Genomic DNA, 13,031 nt, shown 5'->3' with positions numbered 1-13,031 from the left:
ATATCAATAACTCTTTAACTAAAGCATGTTTTATAATAATATATCTAATAATATAAGATACCTTTAATTTGTGGTAAATGTTCATTTTAAATGCAGGCCTATCACATAAATGAAAGGATTGATTGATGAATTTAAGAACTGAAATTGAAAGGATAAAGAGATGGCCAAACTTAGAAAAGAGATGTCGGTGCAATCCAAACAGGAACACTATTCGGTAATTGGGTCATATCTAGAGCTATATATCTCAGATTTAGGTCCAATTTATATGGATGGAAAGGTAAGACATAGGCCTACAACTTTCATATGGAGCCCAAGATCTAAAAAGGCCATTATCAAGTCCAAATTGTAGCAACAACAAAGAAGCCCGAATCTGTCTTCCAGCCCGAGCACTGTTCGGTATTTTGGCCATATCTGGAGTTCTAGAAGTCCAAATGAGCTGAATTTTTTACACAAGAAAGCTGAGACAATTGCCTACAACTTTCATGTTTGCAACTGGCTCCAATTTTGACGTTATCAATGACGTTTTGGGCAGACAAGAGAAGATAAAGATTGTCACCAAGTCAAAAGTTGGCCACCCACTTATCAATTAGTCATCAAATCAATAGTTCCTAATTTTGGCCTATAAAAGGAGGCATTTGCCATGAATTTAGGCATCTTGGTTTCCAGATCAAGATCATGCTCTTCCTTTCTCTCTTTGTATTTTTTATGCTTTGTTTTCATTAATATTAAGTTTATGCCTTTCATTTCCTTTCCTTTACTTAGTTAACTTTTATGTTCTTATTTTGTTTATCTATTTTGCTTTCTTTCATTATGTCTAGCTAAGTTAATTATGTCAAGGTGAAAAGGTTACACTAATGGTGTAAGAATAAGTATAATGTAAACTTAATATGAACTTTAATGTTTGATACTAACATGTTTTATATTTGTTATCTTGTTCACTCTTTAATACTTTGCTTGTTAAATGACTAATCTTGATTTATGTTATATAACACTATTATTATTGTTGTTATTGTTATTGTTATTGTTATTGTTATTGTTATTTATAATTTGTACAATTAACCTCCATGTGGTTCGACCTCGGTCTTGCCGGGTTATCTATTACTTCGACACTCCTGCACTTTGGAGAAGACATCAATCTTTTCGTCATGTTAATGGATAAAGTTATCAAGGTGGTGTCTTTACAAGGTGCAACTTCTAGATAAGAAGATAAAGCTTAGAATTACCTTGACGAGATGACTATACAATACTCAAGGTTAGTAGAGATTATTAAAAATGAGTTGATTTTGTTATTATAAAAACAAATTGTGGAGATTTGTTCCATGAAAAATCCTGTATATATTGCATTTGACATATCTTAATTGGATTGTAATAGATATCTTATTTGAATTTATATGTTTTGTAGGTTCATAATATGAAATATCACCTGATATAAATTTATAATTTCCTTAGTTATTAATTCGGCTAGAAGTTAGGGTAAGGATGTGCAAGAAGTCTAAAAAGAGACTAGCTCAACAGATCAGTCAAAAGTATGGTTACGAAGGTTATTAGCTAATTGTTTTCATTAATGGTCCAATTAACATTTTAAAGAAAGTCACATACTTATGGAAAATAAAAATCGATAAATTATTGGTTATGCTTATTTGAAATTGTTGGTGATATTGGTAAATGGTTAGTTTCTTTAAAGAACATAAAAGTAAAATGTACAAATGATAATTTACCCTTGACAAAAACATTGTATATGATAAAATGTGTGGAATAGACCTTTACCATTAATAAAACCTTGGGGTGAGCTTCAACAGATAAAGTTATCGACATGAATTTTTGTATGAAGTGCAACTTCTGGATTAGAAGATAAATCTTAAAATTACCTTGATGAGATGACTATACAATACTCAAGGTTAGTAAAGATTATTGAAAATGAGTAGAGTCTATCATTATAAAAAGAAATTATAGAAAAATTATGTAGATGTTGTATTTGGCATATCTTAATAGGATTATGATAAATATCTTAATTTAATTTATATGTTTTGTAGGTTCATAATCTAAAATATCATTTGCTCAAACAGAGCTTTGATTTTCTTAGTTACAATATTAAGTAGATTTTTAGTAATATATTGTAATTCAAATGGATAAAATGGATAAGGATTGTAATATGAATAAATACTTATAATATTGTTCCTGTAATGATGTAATGAAATGTATTCTAAAAGTTAAGCTTAAATTTTTGAGTTGTACTTAATGAATTTCATTGGATGTGCACTATTATGAATTAAATGATTAATTAAATAATTAGGACGAATACTTGGATATGAATTGTTGTGTTTGGAATAATAAGCTAAGATATTTCTGATGAAATGATAAGTAGAAAGACTCGGTTAATTTGGTATGTTTTTCGTTGTCCTAATAAGAGGCCATAACGCCCCTTTGTGAATTGTGAGTCAACTTGTCTTAAAGCAAAGGAATAAAGCATTTCCTCCTTATCCTCTCATCATTATCCACGAAGGATCCAATTATTTTTCTAATTTGACCCAAAAGAAAGTGTTTGGTTTATTTTTGCAGACCTTCACCATTATTTGCTTCAAAATTTACAAATTATATTCCATAGAAATATCCCATCATTTAATTATTTAACCGATTAATTCTAATTAGAATAGTTAAAAATGATTAAACGCAATTTCAGGATTTGTTCTACCAAAAAACAATCACTATAAAAAAGAAAAAATGGCGTTGAAGATGCTAAAGCTGAGAAATAGTACTGTTATAATTAGTCACATAGTAACAAAAAAAAAACATTATTTTATTGTTAAAATACTAATTTTATTGTTTTTTTTTATAATCAAGAATATAAATACTGGTTTATGCATACTTTGATTAATCAATTTACACATATCTCTCAATTAATCGTTAAAATCCTAAAATTAAAAATAAAGTGATAAGTAGATGAATGCTATCCCACAACATCCTCAACCTAATTTACATTTATATTTATTGAGTAATAAATACTATTTAAAAAAAACTATGAATATTTAACTTATTACCTATTAATAACAGGTATAAATAAAGTAAAAAGGTAAATCTGTAATTACCCATTTATCATCCGCATGACACAACATCAACATAAATATTTTTTTTGTTAGGTACACAGCATGCAAGAGAAGCAATACCAGAATATTGTCGGAAGAAGAAACCCATTTTATATATAACAAAATACATTTATAAAGCAAAGAAGCCAACCAAACCCCCTCTCTTGAATCCTAACACGCATGCATGTTCTTGTCTCATCGCCGTCTTGGTATACCCTATTTCAATAAATTAACCAAAAAGTTTAGGAAAAGAACATCTCAAGAGGGCTTCACGAGAATCTATCACTCCCTTGTGCATCACAAAACTCTATGATTGAAGATAACAACGGTCGGTGATAAATAGATTTGATTTGATTTTTTTAATAACTTATTATGGTTTTATCTATTGAAATTTAAAATAAAACTTTTTAATTTTTTTTTAAAATCTTTTGAGAAAATCCTCCACCATAATATTGCGGGTACAGCTAGGAGAGTTCACGCTGCTATTTTAGGTGTTTGAGAATATGTAATTTTTTTTTAATATATTAAAATAATATATTTTTTATTTTTAATAATGACATATAAAAAATATAAAAATTAATTTTTAATAAAATACCATTTGAACGGCCGCGTTTCATGACCGCGCCTGCGTCACGGAGACAACACACACTTCACCCCATCCGTGACCCTCCTCAGCGAATGTTAGCATCAACGGCGCGCGCGCGCTTCCCTTCCCTTCTCTTATCTTCTCCTCTCAAACCATAACCGCCACATCTTTACTCTTCGACGCATCCACAGCAACCGGCCGACCAGAAGCAGAAACGGAGGCGTAACGGGAGGAGAAATCGCGAAAACCATTATAATCATCCAAGTCATCGAAATTTCCATTCTGTCCTCCTGGTCCTTCATCGAAATTCAGCGAATAACTAAAGGGATCGTACTGGAATTTCCCATGGTGCCTTCCGTTACCGCTGCTGCCGTTTTTATTTCTATTGAATCTCCGAATGAAAGTTTTCCACTTCGGACCCGCAACAACTTCTGACCACTCTCTTATCTTCTTAAACGCTCTCATCCCCTTGGCCCACCATTGATTAGGATGAGGGTCATCGTCGTTTGATGAAGGTGATGATTTGATTCGCTCCCAGAAGGATAATCCGACGCTGGAGGATCGTCGGGAAGAAAAGCAGGGAAAAAGGAAGCCGCAGCGTGTGTTTGTTAGGAGAAAATTCGACGTCGTTTCTTCTGGGATCGGTTCTGCCTCTCTGAAGGCCATTTCGATTGATCGAATTCTCTCTTCACGAGAGAGTGATCTTTAAATGCGAGAGAGACGCAACGGAAAGATACCGGGAACTGACAGCTGCCAGTGAAGGACGATTTGAATCTTTCTTTATAATTATTTATTTTGGAGAAACCACTAATTTTTTATGTGTTATTTATTTAAAAATATATTAAAATAATATATATATTGGGCTAAATTGTAGGCTTGCATTTGCTTTCCTTTAGTGGAAGTGTAATCGATGGGCTGTGTCTGAGCCTATATTTTTGGCTTTTATGGAGAGATAAGCGTGGATTTAAGAGCATTATCTGATAATTAATTATGCTGTTAATTGCTCGAGCGTGATTGTGGGCCCCTGTGTGGGGAATGAACAGAGGAGGCAATCAGGTACTTTTCGAGAGACGTTGGGTGGACTTCTTAGTGGGGTCCAGATGAGGTGTCACGACCAGAAAAATTGATTGAATATCACCAAGAATCCATTTGATTTTATCATTGCGGAGCCAGCTGTATCATCTGACGGACAGGAAAGCGGGATGATACCGCTTTATGAACTTTGTCTCATGCACTTTTGTGGAAATTTCGGTCTCTCCGCCCTTTTATAGTTCGGTCCGCGCTCTGCTGCGGACATATCAAAATCCATGCGTAGCTTTTTTTTTCATGCATGCCATAAATAAATAAAAATCTGGTGAAGTTTGGTCGACCTAACGGTTCAAAGCATAATTTTTAAATTTAATCCAGTTCAAAACTTAGGTTTTAGATTTTAATTAGGTTATTAAGTTATTCAGATTAATTTTTTAAAAATTTAAAATGATATCTTTTTAGTAAAAAATCCATAAAAATTAATTGATTATAACCGGATTTTTGATCGATTCTTGCCAATTCACCCTGAGTTTTGTCTTTTTTTATTTTTTTAAATCTAGTCTGGTTCTAACTTTGGATAAACTCCTATATCGACCCATCAAATCAAGCCTAGTTTCAAAATTATGTTTCTTCAACTTTGGATAGACTTGATCCTGGATCGACCCATCTAATCAAGCCTAGTTTCAAAATTATGTTTCAAAGAAACAAACCAGTCAACTTCTCAAATAGTTATTCAATTTTTTTAATAAAAAAATAATATTTATTATGATTTTAACCATTGTATAGCTCTAGTTCAAATGGGAAACAATAAAATCTCAACGTATTTAATTATAAAAAAAATAAATTTAATGAATAGAATAAAAAGATGATGAAATATTACACTAACTCGTGATAATTTTTAAAGTTGATGACTTAACTAATAGACACGATTACGGCTATAAAACTCATGTTGAAAAGAGAGATTTTTAATTGAAAAAGAAAATGAAGGAAAACTTTCATAATTAAAGAGAAAAAACACTTAGTATATTAGTTAAAATCTTCAGTAAAAAGTAGAAAAGAATTTGTACAATAAAAAATATCATAGATTGGAGTTTTGAAGAAAATATCATGTATGACATAAAATGAGTGATATTATCATAATTTTTGGAAAAATTCCTACTTCTTCCTCTATTAAACCCGCCAGCCATAACAATGGATGAAGAATTAGAAATTTTGATTTTTCTCCTCCTTTCTTCTCCAGAACTAATGGGCAGGGAAGCATGATTAGATGATTTCTATCCAGTACAAAAAACCAAATTACATAGGGGGGGTTGAAAGCTTGGGAATTAGAGAGGGAAAGTGCATAAAAACTTGAAGAGGAAGGGGAAAACGTTTGAATCTTTGCAAGAAACACATTCAATTGGATGATTTGGTTGTGGTAAGAGGTTCCTAGCCAATTAATTTCAATTCTTAGTTGGATGTTGATTTTGGGTTTCAAAATCCTCAATCTACAAATTTTAAGGTTTATTATATTTTATATTGGAATGTTGATTGGGTTAATTTTTATTGGTGTTGGGTTATAAAAATAACATAGGAAAGGTTCGATTTGGTTAATTAACAGCTAGGTTCGATTTGGTTAATTAACAGCTAGAATTAAAACGCCTCGAATTTCAGGTTTATATGAAATTAAAAGAGAAATGAAAATTTTGTTAATTAGGGAGTAATATAATGTAAACAACTTGACTAGAAAAGAAATTGAAAACTAATTTTAGGGAATTAGTGCTGACCATAAACTGAAAATTTGGAGAAATTAGAAATGTGATTAATTCATGTTGTTTATGGTATTCTAATGATATAGATAATGTTTATGATTGATTTCAAATGTTGTTTGGTAGATAATTAAAAGTTTACTTAATATAATATGAATGTAATGATGAAAATACTATAAATTGTATAAATTAGGTTGAAATCTATGTTCTAAAAATGTTATGAAAGTTGTGTATTTGGTGTAATGATAGAAATGAAAAAGAATAAATAAATTATAATGAGATTTTTATGTCCTAAGAAAATTATGGAAGTTATGTGATATGTAAAATGATAAAAATATGAAAGATTGGATAAACCGTGTTGGAATTGATGTTCTAATAAAATTATAGAAATGATGTATTTGTTAAAATGATGGGTTTGTGTTTAGGCATGATTGTGATCTATATGAAATAACAGGTTTAGATATAGGGTTATTTTTGTATAAGGTAAAAAGAAAATTATGAAAATTAATGAAATTATATAATATTATTGTTTTAATGTTAAGGTATGCTTGTAATAAATTATGAAGTGTGATTAAATGATTATTTATGTTAGGTTGTGGGTTAACAAATTGGTAATATGAAAAATGAGAGATAGATGTTAGATGTAAAATGATGGTAAGAAAAATATGAAATGACATGTAAATGCAAATGAGTAATATGGAAAATGTCAAATTGTATTAAGATACAAATAAGTGGTAAAGAAAGAATAAATATTGTGTTTGAAAAATGCAAGGAATAATCATGTTTTTAGTTAGTATGAAAAATAGGTTAAAGTAAATTAAATATTAATTAGAAATATTTCCTTGAAAATCATGAGGGGCATTCAAGGGTAAACCAGTGGTTGAGGGAGCACATGCTACTAAATTTTTATTTAGGTGCTCATCACCTCACCTTTTTATTTATAGTCAATACAAAATTTATGTTTATATGTAGAACGTGTCTTAAAAATAGATATAGAAAACCATCCTGGAAAAAAAAACATAAATCAGTCATATGAGAGAAAGTTATTAACTTGGAAAAATAGTTAAGTTAGTTGCAAGAGAGGAGGCTAAAAACTTACAGAAATAGTTAAGGTTGTCACATGAGCAGTAGTTAATGATATAGAAAAAGAAAAGCAAAGAAAAAAGTCCAGTTTGTTGTACGAGCGGGGAATCTTGGTTTAAAAAAGGATAAAAGTTAATTATATGAATAAGAGCTATTGACTATATGAGAAGGGGCTAGGGTTAAACTCGTCAATTTAAATAAAGCAATTAAGTAATCAGAGTTCATATTAGAAAAGGTTAAAATCATCACAAGATCGAGATTTGATTGAAATAAACTAAATCAGCAACTTTGGCAGGGACTAGTTATATAAATTTAGTAAGTTTCGCTAAGAGGAATTAGTGGTGCAGAAATGAGTAGGTTGTAGCGATGAATTTATTTAGAAAAATTCATTAATCATAATGATGAAATTATGGTTAAAATGGGAGTCGTTCCATTATAAGACAACTATTGTATTTGTGTGTGTTTTTAAAGTAGTGTTATGGTACTTAAGTGCAAAGTGTAATTCTATATAACTAATTTTTGTTATATATATATATATATATAGATAAAAGATGAACTTTGTGTAATTCTTTAGTTGAGTTAATCAAAAAGTTGAGACTTTTTCTTGTAATTTGCTGCGTTATTCATTTCATTAATATTGTTCTGCTTGCTTGTGACATTGAAAGGGTGTGGGAATCTCTTAGGTTTGTGGGACAAACTAGTTGTAGGTAAAACACGAGTGAATCAACAAAGGAAAGGCTGAGTCTAGTGGGACTATACAGCCGCGCGAGATTTGTTTTGGGGATGAAAAATTGACCTCATATATATATTTAAGGTTTATCCTACATACTGCCATAACTGTAGCATTTTATAATCTGTGTTAGGTAGCATTTTGTAACCAACGCCCACGTGTTTTCCCTCATATCCACTATCATTTTATCCATCATACACAAATTCCTCTTTTGCCACCAACCACCTTGGTTCTTCTTCACTGTAGGTAACCTAAGACAATCATCTCTTCTTCTTAACAATAATGCCTCAAGAGCTTCTCCATAGGCGAAACCATTTTTTTCATGAAGTCATCCAACACACAAAAAAAAAAAGCCCCTTTGCAATCTTCCTCTCTTTCCATCTTCAATGAGTCATAATAGCCACTATCAACAATAACAAGGCCAGCTTCAATCCTTACTTTCTCATGACATTTTATAACAACCACCCTTCATTAACGATTAACAACAATAAAAAAAATTATCAGAAACAATCATGATAAAGAAGAACCAAAGAGGAGGAACAATCACGTGATAAGAAACAAATGAGAAGAGGACTAAAGCTTTGGAAGGCCAAATCTCTTTTCTTAGAAAGCATGAAGAAGCACTGACGGTGTAGAAGCACCTGATCCACCAACCCATGCTTGAGCAGCAGCGGTGCGTGATTCCATACGCTATTAGTGATGGTGGTACAAGTTACACATACCGCCACTGTTTCATTGGTCTTCCAGTGTCTATTTTAGTATACCCTAGACATTTCAAATGCTTTGGAAAGTCGATCTATAAACTCAAATCATTTTGGACAAATTGTTTATTTTTTGTATATTTTTGGACTATTTTGGACATTATTTGATTTAAATTCATGTGTGTTTTTTATTTTATAATTTATGTTGAATTGTGATTTTAATTTTTAGGGTAGGGTTTATGTTGATTTGAACATTAAATCTTGATTCATGGGCTGTGCTTGAATTGATATTAATTTATTTGAATTAGTATAAAATTTGAATATAAGTTCATGAAATTAATAAGATTTATATGGATATTTGGTATTGTTTGGTTTTGAGTTGATAAACGATAAAAGATGTGGGAGTGCTTCTCTTTATAGCAAACTCCTAGATTAGAGGCTCTGTCTAACTAACTTCAAAAAAGATATTTGCATTAACTAAATAAAAGCCTTTAATTACTTCATCGTGAATCATATGAGAAAATGATTATATATATGGGGAGAGGAGTATATATGCAGGGTATGTAAAGCTTCATACTTTTATATTGTTTAATATGTTTATTATTTTTTTAACTTCTTTGGTTTAATTTCATATTCAAAGGAGGAATCTAAGGTATAAGAGATCGGGGAAGGGAATGTTTAGGCTAAATGAGCTAGTGTTGAGGTCAAGGGCGGAGCCTTTGACAAGGTTCAGAAAGGTTGTAGCCTAGATAACAGCCCTAATAACAATACTAATTCTCACAGCAATCCTGAAAAATTAATTGGTTCACACTTTTTTTATAGCAAAATGTAAAGAAACCTAAACAACAATAAAATTGTTACCTGTGCAAACCTAAACAACAATAATTAATTATATGCACACTTTCTTTTTGGTTTTTATAGCAAACCTATCTAAACATAAATAATTAATTGGTTCACATGTCTTCCAAGTAACTTAGGCTTTTAGTTTTTTGTCTTCTCAACAATATACAATTTTAGTTTAGATTTTAAAGAAAAATCTATATAAAGAGTCATAAGAGTGTAAAATCATCAGGTAAGAATTTACAAACCCTAACTTTTCATTTTGAATTCAATATTTCACATTCATTGCAGTAAACTGTACCCTAGAAATCTAATAGTTTGAATACGTTCAGTTTTTTTAATACACTAATGGGTTTCAATTCATTTTTCACAAATATATTTCTATTAAAAAAACCCTTGATTTGGTTAGTAATATAAGTCATGTAAAAGTCAATAGCTTGTTAAAGATACTGATTTAAATTCAATTATAAATGAATTCTATTTTACGAAACATCTAAGAGTACAACTTTAATAGTATAATTTATTTTTATTTTTTATTTTGCATACTTTAAACTATATATATATATATATATATATATATAGTGTTATGTATTTTAATTAAAATTTTATTATTATCTTAACAAAATTTATATATTAAATAATTAATCTTTAAAAATAATTTTTATATATTTATATTATAATTCAGGATAGGAAAATTTACTGGTTCTGCCCCTGGTTGAGGCTATGGATACATCTAGCTCTTAGACTGTGGAGATTTAGTAAGCTTGTCATGAGATGAGATGGATAGTAACTCTACTGACAAGCCCACCATCCCGAGAGGAAATTGATCATTGATCTCCACGAGGAGGGGAAGGCCCCTTCCTTCATATTCTAACGTGGCAACTGGGAGAGAGCCAAGTATCTACTGGTGAGGATTTCACACCCAAACTTCCAACATGATATATTTGAAGGGATTTTATCGCTTCTACATGAATCCAAGACTAACAATACCTCTCATTTATGGAGCCGCGAATTGCCTCTAATGAAGGTATATGGTATCATGATTCAAACCCAAACAGTGGACGAGTCAACATAGTATGTTGCGTTGAACAAACCTTGCCTTGTGCTTATATGCAGGGTGCTGTCGTGATGGATACAGAGTACCACCACCAAAAATGCAGAAAAATCCCTGATTATTGCTCGTAACAATCTTAACCGTATGTATCCTTCTAGTACTGTTTCCCCCCTCTTATGAATCCTTCAAATAGATAGGTCAACGAAATAACTAGTGCCAAAATTAGTCACCAAATAGTTATGACAGAAGTTTGGTGTTGCATTCAAATTTGTAAAAGACTCAAGTAACTCAATCTCACCAGTTACGCAAGTTTTTTCCCTGAAAAGCTCTAGCTAGTCCCTGACTGGAATTACCTCCTTAGATTAGCAAGAAGCCCGTCAACTAGGTGAACATTTAAAAATGATACTGAATGCAAGTTAGGATCCATAAAAAGACATGCTAATCTGTCCGTGAAACTCAGCAAACTAAATGATTTGTCTCCCATCTGCGCCGAGACACTGTTAAGAGTGAGTGTATAAAAGCCATGCGTCTTCTACTCAGCATTATATTGTAAATGAATGACAGGACAAGCGGGCATGACTATTAACATCTCTGCTGGTTAAAAAGTATTCTTTCACGCTCATAGGGCACAATGTTGCAGACATTTCCTAACTCTAGTCAAATAAACATAGCCCAGAAAAGATTGCCAAAGCATACACAATGTCACGCGAGTAAGAATGAAAAACTAAATACAGGGCATTCTGAGTACATATATATTACCAAATTCAGAATCATGGCACCCAAATCTTAGTTACATAACTATACTAATAGTCAAACATATATAGAAGACCATAAGCAACTCACTAATAGTTCATGCACTAAAGCGAATCCCCTACCTAGACAAATACCACAGCTTAGCATACATGTTCTAATATCAGGGAAAACAGAATGCTCGCTCACATAACCATTTCTCTTCCAACCTCACTACCGTGAACCTTCCAAAACACAGAGCTAGCATTATCGACCTTCCTGGTATCAATAGCAATAGCCCCAAATATCGCCCTGAAAGCACTGCAAACCACTGCGGGAGCAGTTGAATTAGTCTTGGGAGAAACTCTGACTACCCTATGCAACCCCAGTCTCATCCCATCAACAGCACACGAAGTGTCCACTTTAGCGTTTTCTGATATCCAGCGGTTAAGGTCTTTCGGGGAGATTTCAATGTCCTTTCCAAGGTAATACATAGAGACAGATGTGTCGATCACATTTGATCCCAGAATGCTCAATGCCTTATTGTTCTCCTGAGAGAATGACGAGTGTGTCATTGCTCGGCGAAGATAACCAATGTTCTTGAAAGTGTAGCTGCAAATTGAAGAAGCACAACAATGACACTTCTTTTTGGTCCATCAAGAAATAAAAGAAATAGAATCAAAAGGATAAAAATGAAACTTTACGGCGATTACAGCTACTGGATCTTCATTTATCATAAATTATAACCTTTTTTTCTAAGTTTATCTTTTATGTATAATATAATACTTCATTTAAAGAACCCAGTTTTACATTTGATTTTCTTGGCAACAAAAATACAATTTTATGATAGAGAAGGAAAAAGGGGAAAAGTTACCCGATTTGATTCTGCAGCGTGTCAAGTGCTGACTCAAATGGCGACAATTTGAGTTTCCTTGATGCTCCAAACTGCATAAATCACAGTCGCTGAGTAAATGAAATCTTCTGGTTCTCTTTAATAGCAGACCAAGCAAAACACTTCAGGGTTATTAAAAATAGGGTTTCTGAATATACCTGTGCAAGGGAGTATGTGGACAAGATGACCAGTGCAAAGACAGTGAAACGACAAGAAGCCATTTCTTACTACCTCTTTCGATCTTTTGAGGATTGAGGTTGCTTTTCTTAGGATTTCGTTCTAATGCTTCTCAGTTCCAGGGAACTTTCCCTTCTTTGCGAAGTAGCTTGACTTTAAGGTTGAACTGAGATGTCAGATGTCAGGTTATGTATGGTCAATGGGCGCTTTCGAATGTTTTGGTCAGAAGGGATGGGTCCCTGATCGCAAAAATTTTGGATAGGTGGTATTCCTCTACGTAGTTTGTATTTGTAGTTTAAAAATATTTAAAAAAAAATTGATTTTTTTTATTTTTAATTTTTTTTAAATTATTTTTTTTAATTTGTTTTAAATTATTTTT

At 31.8% G+C, this 13,031-nt stretch overlaps 2 protein-coding genes across 2 annotated transcripts; both read right to left on the bottom strand.

Moving 5' to 3' along the window:
- Positions 1 to 3,096: 3,096 nt before the first annotated feature.
- On the bottom strand, positions 3,097 to 4,446 carry LOC105139552 (uncharacterized). The gene is made up of 2 exons (XM_011046029.1): positions 3,679 to 4,446; positions 3,097 to 3,299 (listed from the first exon to the last, which is right to left on the bottom strand). Exon 1 carries the CDS (start codon positions 4,333 to 4,335, stop codon positions 3,817 to 3,819), a length of 519 nt encoding a protein of 172 aa, XP_011044331.1. The 5' UTR covers positions 4,336 to 4,446; the 3' UTR covers positions 3,097 to 3,299; positions 3,679 to 3,816.
- A 7,110-nt stretch (positions 4,447 to 11,556) lies between these two features.
- LOC105139551 (uncharacterized) lies at positions 11,557 to 12,845 on the bottom strand. The gene is made up of 3 exons (XM_011046028.1): positions 12,634 to 12,845; positions 12,458 to 12,528; positions 11,557 to 12,195 (listed from the first exon to the last, which is right to left on the bottom strand). Exons 1-3 carry the CDS (start codon positions 12,694 to 12,696, stop codon positions 11,790 to 11,792), a joined length of 540 nt encoding a protein of 179 aa, XP_011044330.1. The 5' UTR covers positions 12,697 to 12,845; the 3' UTR covers positions 11,557 to 11,789.
- Between the last annotated feature and the right edge of the window lie 186 nt (positions 12,846 to 13,031).

The sequence above is a fragment of the Populus euphratica genome, unplaced genomic scaffold (assembly GCF_000495115.2).
Source record: "Populus euphratica unplaced genomic scaffold, PopEup_1.0 scaffold212.1, whole genome shotgun sequence".
Lineage (NCBI taxonomy): Eukaryota > Viridiplantae > Streptophyta > Magnoliopsida > Malpighiales > Salicaceae > Populus > Populus euphratica.
The sequence above is the reverse complement of the archived record's forward strand: the minus strand, read 5'-3'. Positions and strand labels throughout refer to the sequence as shown.